Here is an 18,455-nt window from a genome sequence, read left to right on the forward strand (position 1 = left end):
AAAATAATAAGCGAAGCTTTTGAGTAGTTCGAGCTCGGTGTTGATCTCGTCGAAGTGTTCAGGTCGACCGATTTCATCCGAATATCTTAGCAGATGTTTCGCATCAATGAAGACATCGGTGCACACGCCATAACCTATGGCGACTTTTGGTCTTCTGGTGATGACATACTTGTTTTCAAGTGTCTCGAGGCCATGTAACAGGATCAGCAATCGTTTTTGTAGGATGTCGTCGGTATTACGATAATAGATCGCTGCCAGCACGATCAACACGGTGAGGAACGTCCCGAATCCTAACCTTCTCTTATACCCCATTGCTACAATCAATGCGAGGAATGTTTCTGAATCCTAACCTTTTCTCGTACTTTCCGTTCCCCAACCTGTCCTAGCTCCCTCCCTCCCAGATGAAACGTTAAACGCGCAAATGCCACACAATTGACCGCGAAATATGCATACGTGTACAAAAAGCATCATCGATTGTCTCGCTATTTGTGCGCGATGTTTTTCCTCCGATAAGACATATCGTATCTAAATTAAATATTTATATACCATAATTATTATAAATAAGATTCAATAAGATTCATTCAGTTTTATATATATATATATATATATATATATATATATGTGTGTGTGTGTGTATTTTTTTAAATGGAAAGTTAAGACAAAGTTTTTTAAAGTTTTGACATTTTTAAATAATTTATTGAGCAATAGCTTTGATATAAATCTTACGTGATAATATATCAATTGAAAATATTTTCTTTGCACAAAAATGTTTTTATATAATGATTATGATGTAAGTTTATTGACTTATTTAGAAAAAGATGACTTATAAATATTTGTCTGTATAAATACATGCAATATGTAAAAAATAGTTTACATCATAAAAATTTACTTACAATAAGTATAAAATTTAAAAACTTATTGCTAGGAATCAATCAGCATTCTATAATCTGCACAGAAAAAAAATGTTATATTTATATATTGCGCAATATATTACACATAAAAAAATGCTTAAAAAATATTAAAATACTTATACTATACAGAAATACTTATATTCTCTACGCATAGAAAATTGCAATAATTACATATAAATATAATTAAAATAAAACGATATTCAAATATAAATTATGATATAAATATCTCTTGTGATATTTGGATCAGATTGGAAGAGCAACAAATATGTAAAAGAGAAAATATTATGTACAATATTCTATGATTTATCCGTAATTAATGCAATCGTTCAATTATCTCTGAGATCTTATTTACAAAAGGTATATTCAGGTCATTCGTACTATGCTTTTTTTTCGGAAATAGATAATAATCAGAAGTTGACGAAAAAATTTTCATTACCAAATTAAGCCTATCTTTTAGACAAGAATTAATAAGAAATGATATTTTTTGTTAACAATAAAAGATTTTAAAAACTTTTTTATTTAAGAATGTTTTATTTCAACAGACATATTTAATCTTACTCATCTGAGTTTAAATAAAAAATTTAAAGTAAATTAAATGTGCTATTATATAAATTAGTTTTTCTAATTTCTAACTTCATTTCTAAAAACTTAAATACCATCTAAATTCATTATATAGGATTTGAGCTTAAAAATTTTAATTTAAATCCCTGATAAAACTTTTGATGTTTAGTGAATAAATGGGTGACTCGAAATCTATAACATTTCCTTATTTTTCTCGTAAATTATATGAATGATAAAAAAAAGTTAAAAAATTATTTATTTTTGGAAAATCCATACGATAGTCTACTCGATCTATGTCTTTATTAAAAATTTCATATTTGATTCAGGTTTATCCTATTTTCAATATAATTTTCAAAAAAACCAAAATGCCGCCATTAAGTGTTTTAGATAGATTGATAATAAAAAGGAGGATATATTAAAAAGAGACCGATTTTTGTCCATAAAGATGTAAGTAAAAGAAATAGCGATTTTGTTCTTTGTTTTGACTTCCTAAATTCGATAATGTTAATAAAAAAATAGTGGTCGGAAATTGCGGAAAAAAGGAGGATGTTGAAAAGAGGCTGATTTTTTATAGATTTTGATCTCCTGAATATGATAAAATTATTAAAGTTTGTGGCTTGAGGAACACTTTGAAAAGTAAGTAAGAATATTGAATTGTTCAAATATATAATGTTTATGTTCAATTTTCAATGTGTTCCCTATTGCGAACTTTTTATTTAAAAAATCGGCCTCTATTTAACAACCTTCTTTTTCCGCAATTTCCAGTCACTATCCATTTCTGAGAAAAAAGGGTCGTACGGGTGATCTAATATACCTTGTATATAACTTTATCTTGTGTTAGCAATGTTTCTTCTTCTTCTGACTGATATCTTTCTTTCTTCATCAGCCTTATCTTTTCCATGTGATTCATATGTTTCTCAGAACGCTAAATGTTTTATTGCACAGCTTGCAATGAAGAACCTGTTTCGCTTTATCAGGAATTTATATAGAATTAGTAATTTGGCAAAACAAAAATAATTATACTTATACTGTTTCGTATTTAATATTAGTATCTACATATATATCAGTCATTCAGAAGAAAGACAGATTGAGTTATACATTTAAAAAATCTGACGCAATAATATTCATCCATGCCGATTGCTGTAGTTAGTAATTTTTTTATTAGCGCTATTCCGTTCAGATGTATTAATATCTTGTCTCAAAAAACAAGATATTAATTCGCCAAGAGTCATATTTCTTTTATTCCTTATTTTTCATATGGAGGCGCATATGCTTTTTCAAATTATCTAATCGATTACACCGGCGATCACAGTAATCGCACTTGTAAGGCATCAAATTGCTATGCACTACCACGTGGCCGTTTAGATGACTAATCTGTTTGAAGCGCTTGCCGCAGATGGTGCAGGTATACGGACGCTCGTTCATGTGCGCTGACGAGATGTGCGTTTGCAGATTCGTCTTCCTGACAAATGTCGCCTTGCACACGTCACACTCAAATGGTCGTACATTCGCATGGATCGCCAGGTGCGACTTGAGTACATTCTTATGCTTGAAATTTTTTTCGCATAAATGACATTGAAAGGGTCGTTCGTCGTTATGTACCTTTTTGTGCACCGACAGATGTGCCAATTGCTTGAACATCTTGGCACAAATCTCGCACTGATATGTACGACCATCTTCATGCGCGGCACTGACGTGACGACGCAAAGTGTCTGCCAGAGTGTATCGTTTACCACAGATCTTGCAGCAGTACGGACGCTCGTTGGTGTGCGTCAGCAAATGGCCGTTAAGGTTGCGCTTCTCAAGGAAACGTGCACCGCAAACATCGCACTGATACGGCTTTTCACCATTGTGCACATACATGTGCTTCTTCAACGAGTTCGACAGACTGAAACGTTTTGAACATATGGTGCACTGAAAACGACGCTCTCCAGTGTGCACCAACATGTGTGACTTGACATGACCAGCTTGCTTGAATCGCTTGCCGCATATCTTACAGTCATAATGACGTTCCTGCGTGTGTGTGAATATGTGTCGCTCTAGCACGCTCTTCATTGTGAATACCTTTTTGCAGATATCACATTCAAACAGACGATAGACGTCGCGTATCTTTGATGTTGTTGTCGTGGCGTCGCCTTTATGCGAGGGTGTATGTTGCTTCAGCAAATCCAGCGAGTCAAACTTTATGCTACATACTGTGCACTGGAATGAACGATAGTCATGATGGGTCAGTGAGTGTTGACTGAGATGACCCAATTGCTTAAAACTCTTTTTGCATACTTCGCACTCATACGGTCGTTCATTTGTGTGAGATCGCATATGTCTTTCTAGCACGCTTGGAAAACTGAATTTTTGCTTACAAAACGTACACTTTAGAGGTTGTGTCTTTGATACACGATTCTCCGCGGGCAGTTTCCGTCTGCCGGTTTGGTTGGAGCTCTTATTGTTTTTGCCAAAGGATTCTCTCGTGTCAAGCGACAAATCACAATTTTCATTCATTATTTTGAAATCGGATGTTTCTTGTGTTAGTTGAATCATAGATCTTGTATTAGCAATGTTTCTTGTTTTTCTGACTGGTATCTCTCTTTCTTCATCAGCTTTATCTTTTCCATGTGATTGCTTCATATGCTTCTCGAACAATCTCAGAACGCTAAACGTTTTATTGCACAGCTTACAATGGAGAACCTGTTTCGCTTTGTGAATTCTTATGTGATTTTTCAAATGCCCTATTTTCATGTATTGCTTTTGACAGTACTCGCATTTGAGGGATTGAGTATCTTCGTTGTCTTTTGATTCATTCTTCACGACTATTTTATCTGTAGATGTTGAATCCATCGTGTGTATATTATTTAGATCATCATTCTTCACGATAACGCAACTAAGAATATTTGCATTGTCGGTTTTTGAAAGTGTATTTTGACTCTGTGTATCTCGTATATTTTCGTTTTCTTCGTATTGCTGAAACATTCGAAATAGAATAATTTCAATCATTATGTTACATTTATAATATTGAGATACAACATTGTACATTATATTGCATTATTACATTGATATTGTTTGATGTACTCTGTGTGTCTTCCATCATTGCAGCCTCATCTCCATCCATCTTATTCGACAAATGTTTAATCCATTCTTCTTCTGTTGTCAGATTTTCCGTATCTTTTTCTATACCTTGAAAATTCTTGCGCGCATTTTGTCTAAACAATACGTCATATGGAACTCTGCCGTTCTGATAGCGATACGTAGTGTTATGAACAATCTGTATGAAGTTCAGTCCCTCGCACCAGGTTCTAGTTGGATTTTTTTTCATCCAAGATTCAAGCGAGCTCTTAAAATCCCTGTAGCTAACTTCGCACTTAGACGTGTCCCCATGCAATATGAATAAATCATTCCACATCGAACGTAGTTCACATACAACTTGTTCAGCAAATATACGTCCATTGCCGCTCTGTAATACTTGTGGTGGCCCTATGATCCCCAATACATCTAACAGATTCGCCGCGACTTCTTTAGCTGTATTGCTACAGAGAGCTTTTAATACAACAAATTTGGAAAATTGATCTTCATAAACGAAAAAATATTTATAATTCAATGTTGAATCAACTGTCATCTCTATTACATCAATGCGACCTTTATTATACAATTTCTCTGAATCATCACTCAATCTTTTAGATAGTTGATTTAAAGAATCTATTTGACAGGGCTGAAAACAGTACAAAATATATAGAATAGTTTTAATTAGATTTTTAGTACATAAAATATTTTAAATTATATATCATGTAAGATAATAATATCTATTCTTAAATTAAATGTCTAATCTCAATACTATTGTAGTATTTAATAATAATAATAATAATAATTTTATTGCATGTACTTATAAATTAGATATAAGATAAGTCATACAGAAAGATTTAAATGTTATAATTTATTTATTGGGTAAAGTAAAATTAAAACTTACTGTTGAATCTAAATAACTATTCTGTTGTTTGATTTCCTTATTCTCTTTAGACAAAACTTGCAGATGCATGATTTTGTTTTGCGCAGATTGCTGTGAATTCAGAGTACTTTGAAAAAACTCTGCTTCTTGCTTTATGATTAAGAAGTCCTGATTTCTATCTTCCGGCAGCAAGTGATCGAAAGAATTGTGCATATATGTATTTTGTGGTATCCATTCCACACTTAACGGCATTTCTTTGTTCATTATTATTTATCATATGTTGTACTTAATACTGTATAGAAATGAAAGAATTGTTCCTCTGCTTTCTCTACATTTCCTGTAATTAATCAACAGTTTTATTATACAGTTATTAAGTGAAAAAGAAAAGTCTTTATAAAAATTTTTTCATTACAAAAAAATAAATAGATAGTGGCCTAGTTTCTACCAAGCGTTTAAACCGAATCAGAATGTAAGAACCAACCAACTACAATCGAGCATTCCTCTGTCATTCGACTAATAGGAGAATACTCGACTGCAGTTGGTTGGTTCTTACATTCTGATCTGGTTTAAACCCTTGGTGGAAACTAGGTCACTGAGAAAATTAATACTAATTTACTTCATAATGGTTATTTTTATTATGGCTTAGTTTTTCATTTTCTTATTAATTTGTGGTTTAATCTGATATTTTATCTAATAGGCTTTATTAATGGAGGCTTTCCATTTGATGATGCAAATTGACACAAATCAACACAAGTATCATCCTGTCTTTATTACTTTTTGAATGTCAAGAAAGATAGAAGAATGTTTGTGTCAAATTTTGTCACTAAATGGAAAGTAATCTATGAGATGTCATGAGTGAAGCCTATTGGGTGAAATATCAGGCTAAGATATATTAACCAGATAATGAAAAATTGGACCTTATAAATATTAATTCGAAACTGTTACTCCTTTACGTATTATCTATATAATCTTACATGTCAAAAATCAAGCCGGCATAATGGGACATACAATCACTTCTCGATTGAAAAATTAACCTATAACGTCACATACATTTGACTTGCATCAATTTCCAGTTACTGTTTATTTGAAAAAAATTACTCAATCGAGATTTATATATCACATTAAATTGTCCGTATCCTCTCGTGCATCTTGCTTTGCTTTAATCGGAAAGAAACCTAAGAGCGGTCATCTCTAATCTTCCCGGTTTTTTTCATGTAACTTATACCAGCGCACCAACTCCAATGTCCATTTTTGCCTTTAGACTTTAGAAGTGCTTAGAAGTCAGCTGTTGGTCAACTGACCGACGACTATTCTTTAAACTCGCTTCTTCACTGATTGTAGATTACCGATACCTGTACTCATTGTAGAACTAGGGTTAGAGCTAATTCAGAATCAGTGGCTGTGACAGATTTCCTAACCTGAACCTGGATTCTTGAAATATCGTATGTGCTCGCATAGTGCATATGAAATGTATGAAAAACTGTAATTACGTATATGTATGTATAATACACATACATGTGTAGCAAACGAATCGGCAAAGGTTATAATTAGGTTTATTCGACTTGCTTACACTTTTTACACTCAGCATCTGCACTTTCTCTCTTTTCAGCGCCAAATTGTGGAGCACTTCTATATACACACATATACATTCTCACACTCTCTTAGTTATACTTCATGCCTTATACTCATTTAGACATACTTCGCGATCAGATGACGCGCTCTCACGAACACTATACTCAATTGCCCATCTAGATACATTCTCATCATTATTTAGTCTTTAACACGTCCTTCTACACGACATCGTTATATTACATTGTCGCGATTAGACATTGTATGTGCTAATGAACGAACATTATTACTTGTGAATCCGTGTACCATCAATTACATTCATTATATGTAGCAATCCGCTACAAAACGTATATCTATCTCACTTTAAGTTCCAAAAGTGTACACTAGTTCAGTCACAGAAAACAGACCTATTGGATGAATAATAAGCCCGTATCTTCATATAGACAACAGCGCTTTGACACAGAGCGCTGATTGGTAAAAAGGTTTGGTTGTGAGGGTAAAATTTATCCATCCGTTTTTCACCAATCAGCGTTCAGTGTCAAAGCGATATTATCCGTATGAGGATCCAGACTGTTGTCTGTTGAAAATGCTGAACGTAGCCAAAGTAATATATTTGATAACCTCGATAGTCGTTAACTTCAACGATTAATATCTTGATTCACTCGGAGTAGACACTTTTTTTTGTCAGATTCGTTCATTTCACGAAAAAACGCGTCGATTGATATATTTTTTATTATGAGTTTGTACATATTAAACTATGCAATTATCGCATGATACTGTGCATATAACCCTTTATAATGGGTCAAAAATCTCTATTCATAAGTTTAAACAAGTTTAAAGAAGAACAAAACAATTTACCGTTGAATAAATCTGGATTCTGGATTTTTTTTGTTGTTCATTAAAATGGCGCAAACCTTAGATGATGCACGACTTGCTGCTCGTAGAGCAGTGCAGTTTGATAGTAATGGTCAATATCAACAGGCCCTATATTATTATGACATTGCTATTAAACTTCTTACTAAATTACATTCAGGTGGCATGTATGAAGATAAGCTTGCAGAGTATTGTGAGAGAATTTCATTGCTACAACGTCTTGGTAAGTGTGCATCATGAAATTTTCTATAAACATAATTATAAATTTTTAACAAAAAAATATTTTTGAAACTTTTAGTTCGCGAAGAGGAACAAAATTGTCATAAGCCAGAACCTTTACACCAGTCTGAATTAAAGAAATGTAAATTTCTCATGAATCAAGCATTAGACGCGGATGAAGCAGGTTTAAAAGACATTGCGATAAAGTTATATACTGATGCTGCTGAATTTGGTCTTAGTGCAGTAAGTATAAGGTTATTGCATAATTTCTATCGTATTTTTGTATTACCATTAATAGCAGTTGTAACTTTGTTAATACATTCGAGATGGTATTGGTCAGAGACCGGCACCAAACTTTCCGTTTAGCCAGCGTCAGAGCCTGTAGATCGACTGTATCAAATCTAAAAAATAGACTTAATTTATATAACATAAAAAATATGCTTACAAAACTGTAATTACGACATAAAAAATAGACTTTCTTAGTGTATTTTATTGAAACTTTCTAAACATAAATGAGGTCTTTATATAATATGTATTACAAAAAGTTACGACTTTATTTATCATTCTCCATCCGCTTATCTTTCCTCTCGATAGTTTACAAAAAAAGTGAAACAACATCTCTACCGCGTTTAACGTATTATCTTCTGTTTATTTTCTGTATGGTTAAACATCCGCTGAACACCTCCACCAAACAGAAAGTACATCCGTCTTGAATATGTTAAAACTGAACGAAATTTAAATTTAAAAAATAGTTTTAAAGTTTAAAATCTCTGCTTTTGAAGAGTTATTATGGTTTTTGAGTATCTGTGACTTTGATAATTTTTATATGTAGAAAACTATGAGCTGAATAAATAGGAAATTTTTTTTAACTTTGTGGGCTTTTCACGTGCTCAAAAAAATTTGCAAAAATTTTGGACTTTCTAACATGAAAGTTTGAAGCCTTCCTTTCAAAATTATTTTTTGTAATTATTTTAAGATTTTTTATTGCTGAGTTATTACTGATTAAAAAAAAGAAGCATTTTGACTTTGATTGCTCATTATTTCTTTAAAAATTATTATACTGCATTTAAAAAACAGATTTTTAAAGCTAAAACTTTGTTTTATTGAATATGTCTATAAATAAACTTTGCAATGGTGATTTAAACTGTATTCGAAAATACGACAGAAATTATACAACAATCTAATACAATTTAATTACAAAAATGATCAAATAAACGAGCATACAATGATATTTATTAATTATTGTTTAATCTTAGGGTAACATATCTATAATCTATAGACGTTTTGACTCACAAAGTTTTCTTCAATATAAATTAAATGAGTCTGTTCTACTTAACACAAAATACTGATGCATAAAACAATTCCATGTCAAATATTCCAATGTAATTTTATCTGATGGTGATGGTAAACCATCTCCATCTTAATGGTTTCGGTTGAAACGTCTATAGATTATTGATGTTATCCTAAAATTAAACAATAATTAATAAACATTATTGTATGCTTGTTTATTTAGTCGTTTTTGTAATTAAATTATTTTGCTGTGCAACTTTAAGTGATATTTATATTCTTTGTTATTCATCTAATACAATTCTTACTATTAAATGAGTATTTCAGATCACCCCTTTTATCTTCGCAGAATAAGATCCAATCGTAAGTAATCCATTAAAAAAAAAATTAATGTGACCTTGACCTGACCTTGACAACGCCATCTAAACTGAAAAGATCACTAAATAGATCTCTTTAAACCCTACAATTTTTGTCTGAACACTTTTACGATTGGACCTTATCTTGCGAAAATAAAAGGAATGTACAGGTGGTCTGAAACGTCCAGTATAATAACATATTACACTTTTGTTAAATTTGTTTAATTTAATCTATATGATATATTGTACAGAAAACTGCTGACACAGAAGTAAAAGCAAAGTTAACAAGTCTTGTTAGAGTTGCTGTTGAACGGGCAGAATCTTTGAAAGGAATCAAAATTACTGCAGATGGTATAATGAAAAGTCTTGCTAAATTACCATCTGTACCAGAAAGCAGTTTTCCAGATACTGAACAGTCAATACAATCACAACAACCAGTGAATGCGCCATCAGCTGCTCCAGGTAAAAAAAATATATATAAAAGCAGAAAATAAGGTGCTGTAATGTATTTATTAGTTGAATAAATTTCAGCAAAAGATGCTAGATCCTCATTTCACCGGGGAAGCAGTGGACATCTCAAAGTAACTGGTGGTAGTACTAATTATACTGAAGAAGAAAAGAAAGTGCTGTTATATGGCTCTCATATAAATGATAACGAATTTGTACCATTTATGAATATCGATCTTGCTGAAAAATTTCAATATGCTTTTCCATTCACTGATAAAGACGGATTATTAGAGCTGGCACCAAAGCAAAAGCCCGATTTCGTTGGCTGGCGACGACCAGAAGAATTATATTCTGATCCTAAGATGGTCATTGGTCATCATGTTGATTATTTTAGCATAAAACAGACTGTTAGTAATGTATAACATATTAAAAACATCTTATATTATTAGTTTATCAAATTTAGAGACAATGCAACTTAGAGACTAATGACTCTATAGCACTTGAATAATATTTAATTGATTTTTTGTATTTTAGGTAGTTTCTGATTGTTCATTTGTTGCGTCTCTAGCTGTGAGTGCACAATATGAAAAAAAATTTGGACGAAGACTTATAACATCCATTATTTACCCCAAAAATAAATGCAAGGAACCCATGTATAACCCATTTGGTAATTATTTAATTTTAATTAGCTTTTTTATATATAAAAGTGTTATTATAAAATTATATATTCTATAATACACTACATAAGAAATGTTAACATTAAGTTACATGGAAGAGATACATTCTGTATGAGCACTTTGATAATTATATTTTTGTTTATGATTGGCTTCTTAATAAGAGAAATGCAATTTTAAACATTCTACATATTTAATGGTTCTCTTTAAATTAAAATTATATTTTTGAAAGATATATTTGAACAGCACAGTCATTTTTTACATAAGGAATCATTTAAGAAATACGTACGTTAAAATTGTGAATTTTTGATCCTCTCCTTCCTCCTTTGTAATATTTAAGTTGTTCCATATTTTAGTAAATTTTACCTGTTGGGTAAGTAGTAAGATTACCTAATCATGCGCGGATTGCCAGATTTACTTAATAGATAAAATTTACCAAAAGGTGGAACAACCGACCCTTAATAACAGAAAACCATGATCCTTCCTAAAGTGAATGTACAAAATGAAGAGAGAGTCCCCCTTTTTTAATAAAAAAGAAAGGCCATTAATAATAAAAAACATGAGCACTGCCGATAACAAAAATATTATGATAATTAAAGGATATGTTCCTTTTTGCGTTTATTGTGTTTCAAAGCATCATTTATCCTTGCACTCTAAAGGTGCGTTCTATTTGATACTCGCAATGCTTGCGAGCATTATTTGTCCTTGTTCATAATATTTGATAAATAACAAAGATAAAATGATTTCATAAGCTTTGCAAGTATTAAGTGGAACGCATCTTTAGAATCTATTCAATCGCATGGGTATATATTGTGTGAATGAATAAACAGCAGTACAATATCAAACGTTCGCGTTTCTTTCAACCTCCCTTCTTCCTTTTGTTTACTTATGTTCAATTACTCTCTCCCCCCTCCTCTTTCTAAATAAACGTATTTTTTGAATGGCTTCTAAGAATTTATCTTACATAAAAGATGTATGTATACTTTAATATTTATCATATATTAGAAATGATGAACATATAATATTAGGAAAATACATGGTGAAACTACACATCAATGGCATTCCACGTAAAGTAATAATAGATGATCTTCTGCCTGTAAGCCGATACAACCAATTACTCTGTTCCTACTCTAGCAATCGTGGAGAGCTATGGATTTCTTTACTCGAGAAGGCTTATATGAAAGTAATGGGTGGTTATAATTTTCCTGGATCAAATAGTGTAAGTTTGGATTATCTGCGACAACATTAAATTACTAATTCTTCTATAATTTATTTCATTAATCTTCTATTTTTTAAATATATTTATCATTATTGTAATTCTGTAATATATATATATCATTACAGAATATAGATTTACATGCTTTAACTGGCTGGATACCCGAAAGATGGGCGACAAATGAAATAGATTTTAATAAAGATAATTTATTTGATGTATTATTATTACGGCTTCACAAGGGAGATGTTTTGGTCACTGTAGCTACAGGAGAGTTATCAGATTTGGACGCAGATCGTACTGGTCTTGTACCAAGTCATGCATATGCTGTTCTTGATGTGAGAAAGATTAATGTAAGCAAAGTAAAAGAACATTTAATATTTTTTTTAATGTATTTTAACAATATAAATGTAAGTAAGATTTTCTGTTTCATAAGAGAGAGAGAGAGAGAGAGAGAGAGAGCACATTATTTACGTTTTGTATTCATTTAAAATATGAAGTATTTAACTTAAATTGTATTAATACACATATAGGGAGAAAGATTACTACAATTGAAAAATCCATGGTCCAATTTGCGATGGAGAGGCAATTATTCTGAACTTGACATAAAACATTGGACTCAGGATTTGAAGGAGACATTGAACTATGATCCAGAATCTGCTTCGGTATTTGATAACGGTGTTTTTTGGATTGATTATGACAGTATATGTCGTTTCTTTGACGTATTTTATTTAAACTGGAATCCAGGATTATTTCATTATACTTATTGCATACATCAGTATGTAACTCTTCTCTTACATCTATATTATGTGTATTATGCACAGACTTATATCTATATTATTAGACTGCTAACTCTTTTGAAAAAGTAATTTTAATTCTTAATGTACGTCGGCAGCGAGAGATGCGCCTGTAAGATGAAGAAAGATACATCTATATGAGTTAGTAGTCTAGTAGTATATATAAAAGTCCATAGTATTGTATTATGAGAATGCCTTTTCTTTTCGTATACTATAGCATGATATGTTCACACAAAGTAATTCCATTTTATTACAGAATGTGGAAAGCTGGTATTGGACCTGTGAGAGACGCATACAATATTGGTGACAATCCACAATTCTCGTTAGAAATTCAAACTAAAGGATCTGGTGCTATCTGGATACTTCTTACAAGGCATATTACAGATATAGCAGATTTTCGGCAAAATCAAGAATATATTACAGTTTTAATTTATCGTAATGATGGAAAAAGAGTATATTATCCACGTAAGTGTATACAAAATTATTTAATTTTATATTATTTATTTTTAACTAATTAATAATAAATATATCTTATCAAAATTGTTTAGATGATCCACCACCGTACATCGATGGTGTGAGAATAAATAGCCCACATTATTTGTGTAAAATAAAACTCGGAGATCAAAGTGATGCAAAATATACTTTAGTCATATCTCAATATGAGAAAACAAATACTATCTATTATACGCTTCGTGCATATGGAACATGTCCATTTATATTACGGAAAATACCTCAACCTTATAAATATGAAAAAGAGGTATATTATTTAAATACAATAAATGAATATTTCTCTATATTCTTTCTGGATCATTTTTTAGATTGTTTTTAATTATACAGGGTATCCCAAAATTTATGACTCAAAATATTATAGCAAGAAAATTTTCAAAAAATTAAATAAAAATTTATTTATAAGTAAAAACAATTTTTAATTTAAGCAATATTTTTTGAGATATAAAGTTTTTAATATAATCAATTACAGACTATATTTCAGATAATCACTTGTATTAGTGAGAACGCACTGAAATTCGTGAAAGTAACCATCGTCTGTAACTGGTCATATTTAAATTCTTATTATCTAAACAATTATCCGCCTAAAATAAAAATTTTAAAATAATTTTTTTATTTAATTTTTCGAGAATTTTTTTGCTATAGTCTTTTGAGTCGCAAATCTTTTGGGACATTCTATATATTAACAAATGATTTTTTTCATAGATTACAGGTCAATGGAACAACATTACAGCAGGAGGATGTGGTAATCATCCTACTTATGTAAATAATCCACGATATCAAATAATACTTGAAAGTGCAAATAACAATAATTACTTATTAATTATTTTGAAAGGACCTAAACAATATCAAATAGGTTTTGACATTAATACCGTCATACTAAAAGATATAAATGCCGTAGCTGCATTTAAAACAAAAAGTTCTGGGCCATTTCGGTGTGTATCTTATCTGGATTGTTTCATCTGTATAAATGACATTCTTATACTTTTTACCATTGATTTTTATTTACAGATCTGGATTTGTTTATTTAGAACTGGAAGATGTACCCGCGGGAACATACCATGTTATACCTTCAACATATGTACCTGGTCAAGAGGGACCATTCTTTTTAATTTGTAAATCTTCTTGTAACTTGCAACTACAACTTCTAACAAATTAAATTTATAAATTGTTGAATTTTAACTGCTTGTATATGTAATATTATATTGTATATATGTGCATATATTAACTTATCAGCGTTTGCTTCGCATGGAATCTTTTTTTACTCAACTTTTTTCGTAATTTGTCTTAACGCTAGAATGCTATCGATTCTGAGTAATATAGAATTTCTATACGTAAATTTTATGTATAAGGAAGTACGCCATTTTTTTTTAATGTAACACAAAATTTTTTTATATTACACTTTTCTATTTTACACTTTCAATGATAAAATTTGTATAATTTAAACGTTTATAAACATAATTATAATTATTAACTTGAAAGAAAAAATGAGCATATAAAATTCAATCATAAAATGATATGAAAGTATATAATTCAGAGTTTCGAACATGTATATGTAATTTAATAAATTTAATTGTAAAAAATTTTTATCTATCTAATAATATTGCTCGTTTTTTTAATTATTTGACCTAAACAAAATAATAAATTGATTATTAAAATCATTTTTATTGTTGCTTTACATATACAACTGAATACTTATATTTTGTTTTGGAATAGTATTCTTAAGTAAAATTTATCTATATAAATAACAAAAAATTGCTTAAAAATTGATATCATTTATCATAATACTGATTGAATTTTTAAACATTCGTCTTTACTTATCCTTTTGACATTGCAAATTGAACCTCTTGATCTAATCAAATATCTCTTGATATGAAGATATCGTTTAATGCTATGACTTGTTCATAAAATTTACGAATCGATAACGTTCTAGGGTTAATAGAAGTTTAATTTAGCTGTTCGAGTTATTTTTCTCATAACTATTGTTCAATTAAAATTTAAATAAAATATTTTCTTAGAGTTCGGACTTTTCATTCAAAAATAATTTTTCTCAATTAAAAAATTAATGAAACAGCGTCATTTGATTTTATAAAAAAAACATTGAAAAATATCTTGATCTACATAATTCAAAAATATGTTAATTATTTATAATTTACAAATAATTATAAAAACGAATTCAGGAGAGAATAATTTACAAAGGATTATTTTCATAATAGAGTTTTATCTTACATTTCAAAAGTATGTATGAATCAGACTAGACATCTATAAATTTTATTACTATCAAGATTTGTGAGATTTATACTTATGATTGTTAATATGTTATTAATATCTGAAAGCAAAATTTTACAACACAAGCAACACAAATCAAATGTTTTAATTCGTATTTAACATGACTGCGTTTGGGGAGAGAATATGTACAAGGCACTACAGTCTAAAATTTCGACTGATTACGGTATGTAAATGTATCTAAAATAAATTGATAAAGTATTTTATTACTTATTTCTATATATAATCGACATGCACAATATATCGAATAAATTTTGGAAAAATATTTTAATGTATTATGTTATATATTGCAAAGTGTAGACATTGACGTAACATATATTTAATTAAAAATATTTTCATTTGCACAGAGATAAAAAATATTTCAGTAGAGAATTGCGTATATGTTTGCACAGACATTTGTATAATTATATATCTTAAATAATAAATTTTCATGGTAAATATATAACGCATCATCTTGATGTACATCTGTAAATATTAAATTCATTACACATACTTAATTGCTTTTATTTTCTTTGCTGTGTATTGGAAATTCTTTTTCCATGTATGCGCACACTTTGCACTTTTTTATGGCATCAGATTCTTTTAATATATTAATAATCTAATTGAATTATATTGTTTGTGTGTGTATATGTTTGATTTATATATATGTATAGGATGGACCCACGTGAAGTATGAGCCTTGAAAAATATGGAAAAGACATTATGTGGAAAATCGTTTCAGACAAAAGTGAAACGGTTTCGAGGGAGATGTATTTTCACGTTTTTTTTTTTTTTTTTTACGTAAAAGTATCGAAAAAATACGAAAGTTATTTATTCACTTTTTTAAATGAAATATAATTTGTTTCTATTGATAAAATGGAGGTGATCTTTATATCTTTTTGACGCTTCCTCCTCCACCTAAAAAAAAACAACTTGAAATATATCACCTTCAAAACCGTTCTAATACCATTTTGTCTACAATATCAGTATCTTCTACATCTTTTGAATTATTGGTTTGTCACACTTTACGTGTGACCACCCTATATACACATTAGTTTTTGTATACAATATATAATAAAATGTAGATCATGAAAATATCGCAGGATGAACTACGCGCGCGAAATGAACAAGAAAAGATAATTCACACACATATACACACACATACACACAATAATTTTGTGTTCTAATATGTACATACTTTATGATTAGTGGCGTCCCTTATAATTTTTCCTTAAAATAAGTCTTAGATTTGTTTTGCCGAAGTAGATTTAGCATACATATATCGATATATACATTGATTAAGAATCAAGACATCCTCCATTTTTCCGTTCTTTCATGCATTGTAAAAAGAATATAAGTCAATTTTAATTGATAGAAATTTTTGTAAAAGAGAAAGAAAGAATGATTGAAATAGAAAAAAAAAATTACTATCCATATATTGTATTTTGGAGACAGATAATTTGTATTCTTTTGACCATGCATGAAAGATTATAGACCATTGTTCTAATAATGTTTATTGTAGTACCAGTTTGTATTAATACAAAAATAGATTATAAAATGCTGGTGTTGTTAATACATATGATGAGGTATTATATTATTAAAGAATCCACAATAAGTATATTAAAAAGAATCTGTGACATTCGTGAAATTAATTAGAAGTTTGAAAGCTTCATACAAGGAGATATGCATGTAGCAGGGAATGGAAAGTTACTTTTTAAAAGTAATGAGTTACCGTTACTCGTTATCGTAAGAAAGTAACAATTCGTTACTTTCCCGTTACTTTTTTAATGCTGAAACAAGATCAGTCTAAAAAATTTTAATTGTACATTTTTTGTTTAAATACTAATAAAAGCAATAAACAATAATGTAAAAATAATGAAAAATGCTTTCTCGGTTCAAGCTAGAGCTTTGTTACATAATAATATTTCAGAGTGAATTTATATATATACATATTCAGGTTTACAAATCATACCGATTAAAATTTCGATCTTGAAACACAATCCAGCTGAAGTGATATTTTTCACAATAAATTTTATAATACATGACATCACTTCCGACGAACTTAAAGATTAGTAACTAAAGTTTGTTCTCATGTTAATACAGTTTTATGATCTATTTATGGCATTCTTAAGACGTCATAAATCAATTACAGAGCCGTATTAGAATCTTAAGATATTACTTAAAACAACCTCAAAGTAATAATGAATGATGAATACCGATCAAAGATGGAAAAATAAATATATAAAAATTATGTCATAAATAGGTTCAAAACATAAAAAGTAACGATAAAAGTAACTAGAACCATAAAATTCGTTACCGTTACAAAAATGTAAATACGTTACCGATACAGTTACCAAAAAGAATAGGTAACGCCAAGTCGTTATAAAAAAAAGTAACGATAACGGCGTTACAAGTAAAGTGTTACTTCCGTTCTCTGGTATGTAATATATCGATCTGATTCATTTTGTGTGAAAAATAAATATGTGAAAACGCATAAATATCTATAATATAGTGTTCCACATTTACAATAAACATTTAATAATAATAAGAGAATTATAATTCTTATTGTATCTATCTAGAAAAACCAATTATATATTTTGATCAATGTACATATTTTTTTAAAGAATGTGAAAAAATTCTTAGTTCTTAGTTAAAATGACAATTTTAAAATATTTAAATTAACTGTTTAATATCATATAAAAACAAGCTCAAAAAATTTCAACTTATTCTTGTATGATATTAAGCCGTCCGATAATTTAAAACTTTTGCATAACTTTTTGATTCATATCGGACAACCATATTCTTTAAGTATATAAGATAGCTATAGTTTGCCTGCAAGC

General features: G+C 29.8%; 3 protein-coding genes across 5 annotated transcripts in view; 1 reads left to right on the plus strand and 2 right to left on the minus strand.

The window, feature by feature from the left end:
- LOC108752018 (ADP-dependent glucokinase) overlaps positions 1-473 on the minus strand; it is a 3,825-nt gene extending 3,352 nt beyond the window's left edge. Inside the window, exon 1 of the mRNA XM_018492592.1 lies at positions 1-473. This exon is cut by the window's left edge and continues 16 nt beyond it. Within this exon, the coding sequence (XP_018348094.1) occupies positions 1-312 (312 nt within the window). The 5' untranslated portion in view covers positions 313-473.
- Positions 474-2,510: 2,037 nt separating this feature from the next.
- On the minus strand, positions 2,511-6,755 carry LOC108751890 (zinc finger protein 665-like). The gene is made up of 4 exons (XM_018492366.1): positions 6,384-6,755; positions 5,431-5,746; positions 4,519-5,175; positions 2,511-4,430 (listed from the first exon to the last, which is right to left on the minus strand). Exons 2-4 carry the CDS (start codon positions 5,671-5,673, stop codon positions 2,712-2,714), a joined length of 2,619 nt encoding a protein of 872 aa, XP_018347868.1. The 5' UTR covers positions 5,674-5,746; positions 6,384-6,755; the 3' UTR covers positions 2,511-2,711.
- Positions 6,756-7,530: 775 nt separating this feature from the next.
- On the plus strand, positions 7,531-14,527 carry LOC108751911 (calpain-7-like). 3 transcript variants are annotated; one of them, XM_018492398.1, is made up of 13 exons: positions 7,531-7,582; positions 8,012-8,074; positions 8,150-8,313; positions 9,965-10,175; positions 10,245-10,567; positions 10,695-10,827; positions 11,863-12,053; positions 12,179-12,400; positions 12,581-12,825; positions 13,101-13,309; positions 13,393-13,601; positions 14,057-14,286; positions 14,363-14,527. In XM_018492398.1, the coding sequence occupies exons 2-13, from the start codon at positions 8,017-8,019 to the stop codon at positions 14,508-14,510; spliced, it is 2,343 nt and encodes a 780-aa protein (XP_018347900.1). In that variant the 5' UTR covers positions 7,531-7,582; positions 8,012-8,016; the 3' UTR covers positions 14,511-14,527. The 3 variants fall into 3 exon arrangements, with proteins under 3 accessions (XP_018347900.1, XP_018347897.1, XP_018347898.1); XM_018492395.1 differs by lacking the exon at positions 7,531-7,582 and having other exon boundaries at positions 7,710-8,074; XM_018492396.1 differs by lacking the exon at positions 7,531-7,582 and having other exon boundaries at positions 7,882-8,074; positions 10,251-10,567.
- Positions 14,528-18,455: the final 3,928 nt, after the last annotated feature.

The sequence above is a fragment of the Trachymyrmex septentrionalis genome, unplaced genomic scaffold (genome assembly GCF_001594115.1).
Source record: "Trachymyrmex septentrionalis isolate Tsep2-gDNA-1 unplaced genomic scaffold, Tsep1.0 scaffold53, whole genome shotgun sequence".
In the NCBI taxonomy this organism is placed as follows: Eukaryota; Metazoa; Arthropoda; class Insecta; order Hymenoptera; family Formicidae; genus Trachymyrmex; species Trachymyrmex septentrionalis.

Excerpts from the sequence above, each read along its gene's own strand:
- LOC108751911 (XM_018492395.1), top strand. The coding sequence starts at position 7,882 with ATGGCGCAAACCTTAGATGATGCACGACTTGCTGCTCGTAGAGCAGTG. Across the intron at positions 8,075-8,149 it reads TTCATTGCTACAACGTCTTG|TTCGCGAAGAGGAACAAAAT; the intron begins GTAAGTGTGCAT and ends TGAAACTTTTAG. Across the intron at positions 13,602-14,056 it reads CTTATAAATATGAAAAAGAG|ATTACAGGTCAATGGAACAA; the intron begins GTATATTATTTA and ends TTTTTTTCATAG.
- LOC108751890 (XM_018492366.1), bottom strand. The coding sequence starts at position 5,673 with ATGAACAAAGAAATGCCGTTAAGTGTGGAATGGATACCACAAAATACA. Across the intron at positions 5,176-5,430 it reads ATAGTTATTTAGATTCAACA|CCCTGTCAAATAGATTCTTT; the intron begins GTAAGTTTTAAT and ends TACTGTTTTCAG. Across the intron at positions 4,431-4,518 it reads GTACATCAAACAATATCAAT|CAATACGAAGAAAACGAAAA; the intron begins GTAATAATGCAA and ends CGAATGTTTCAG.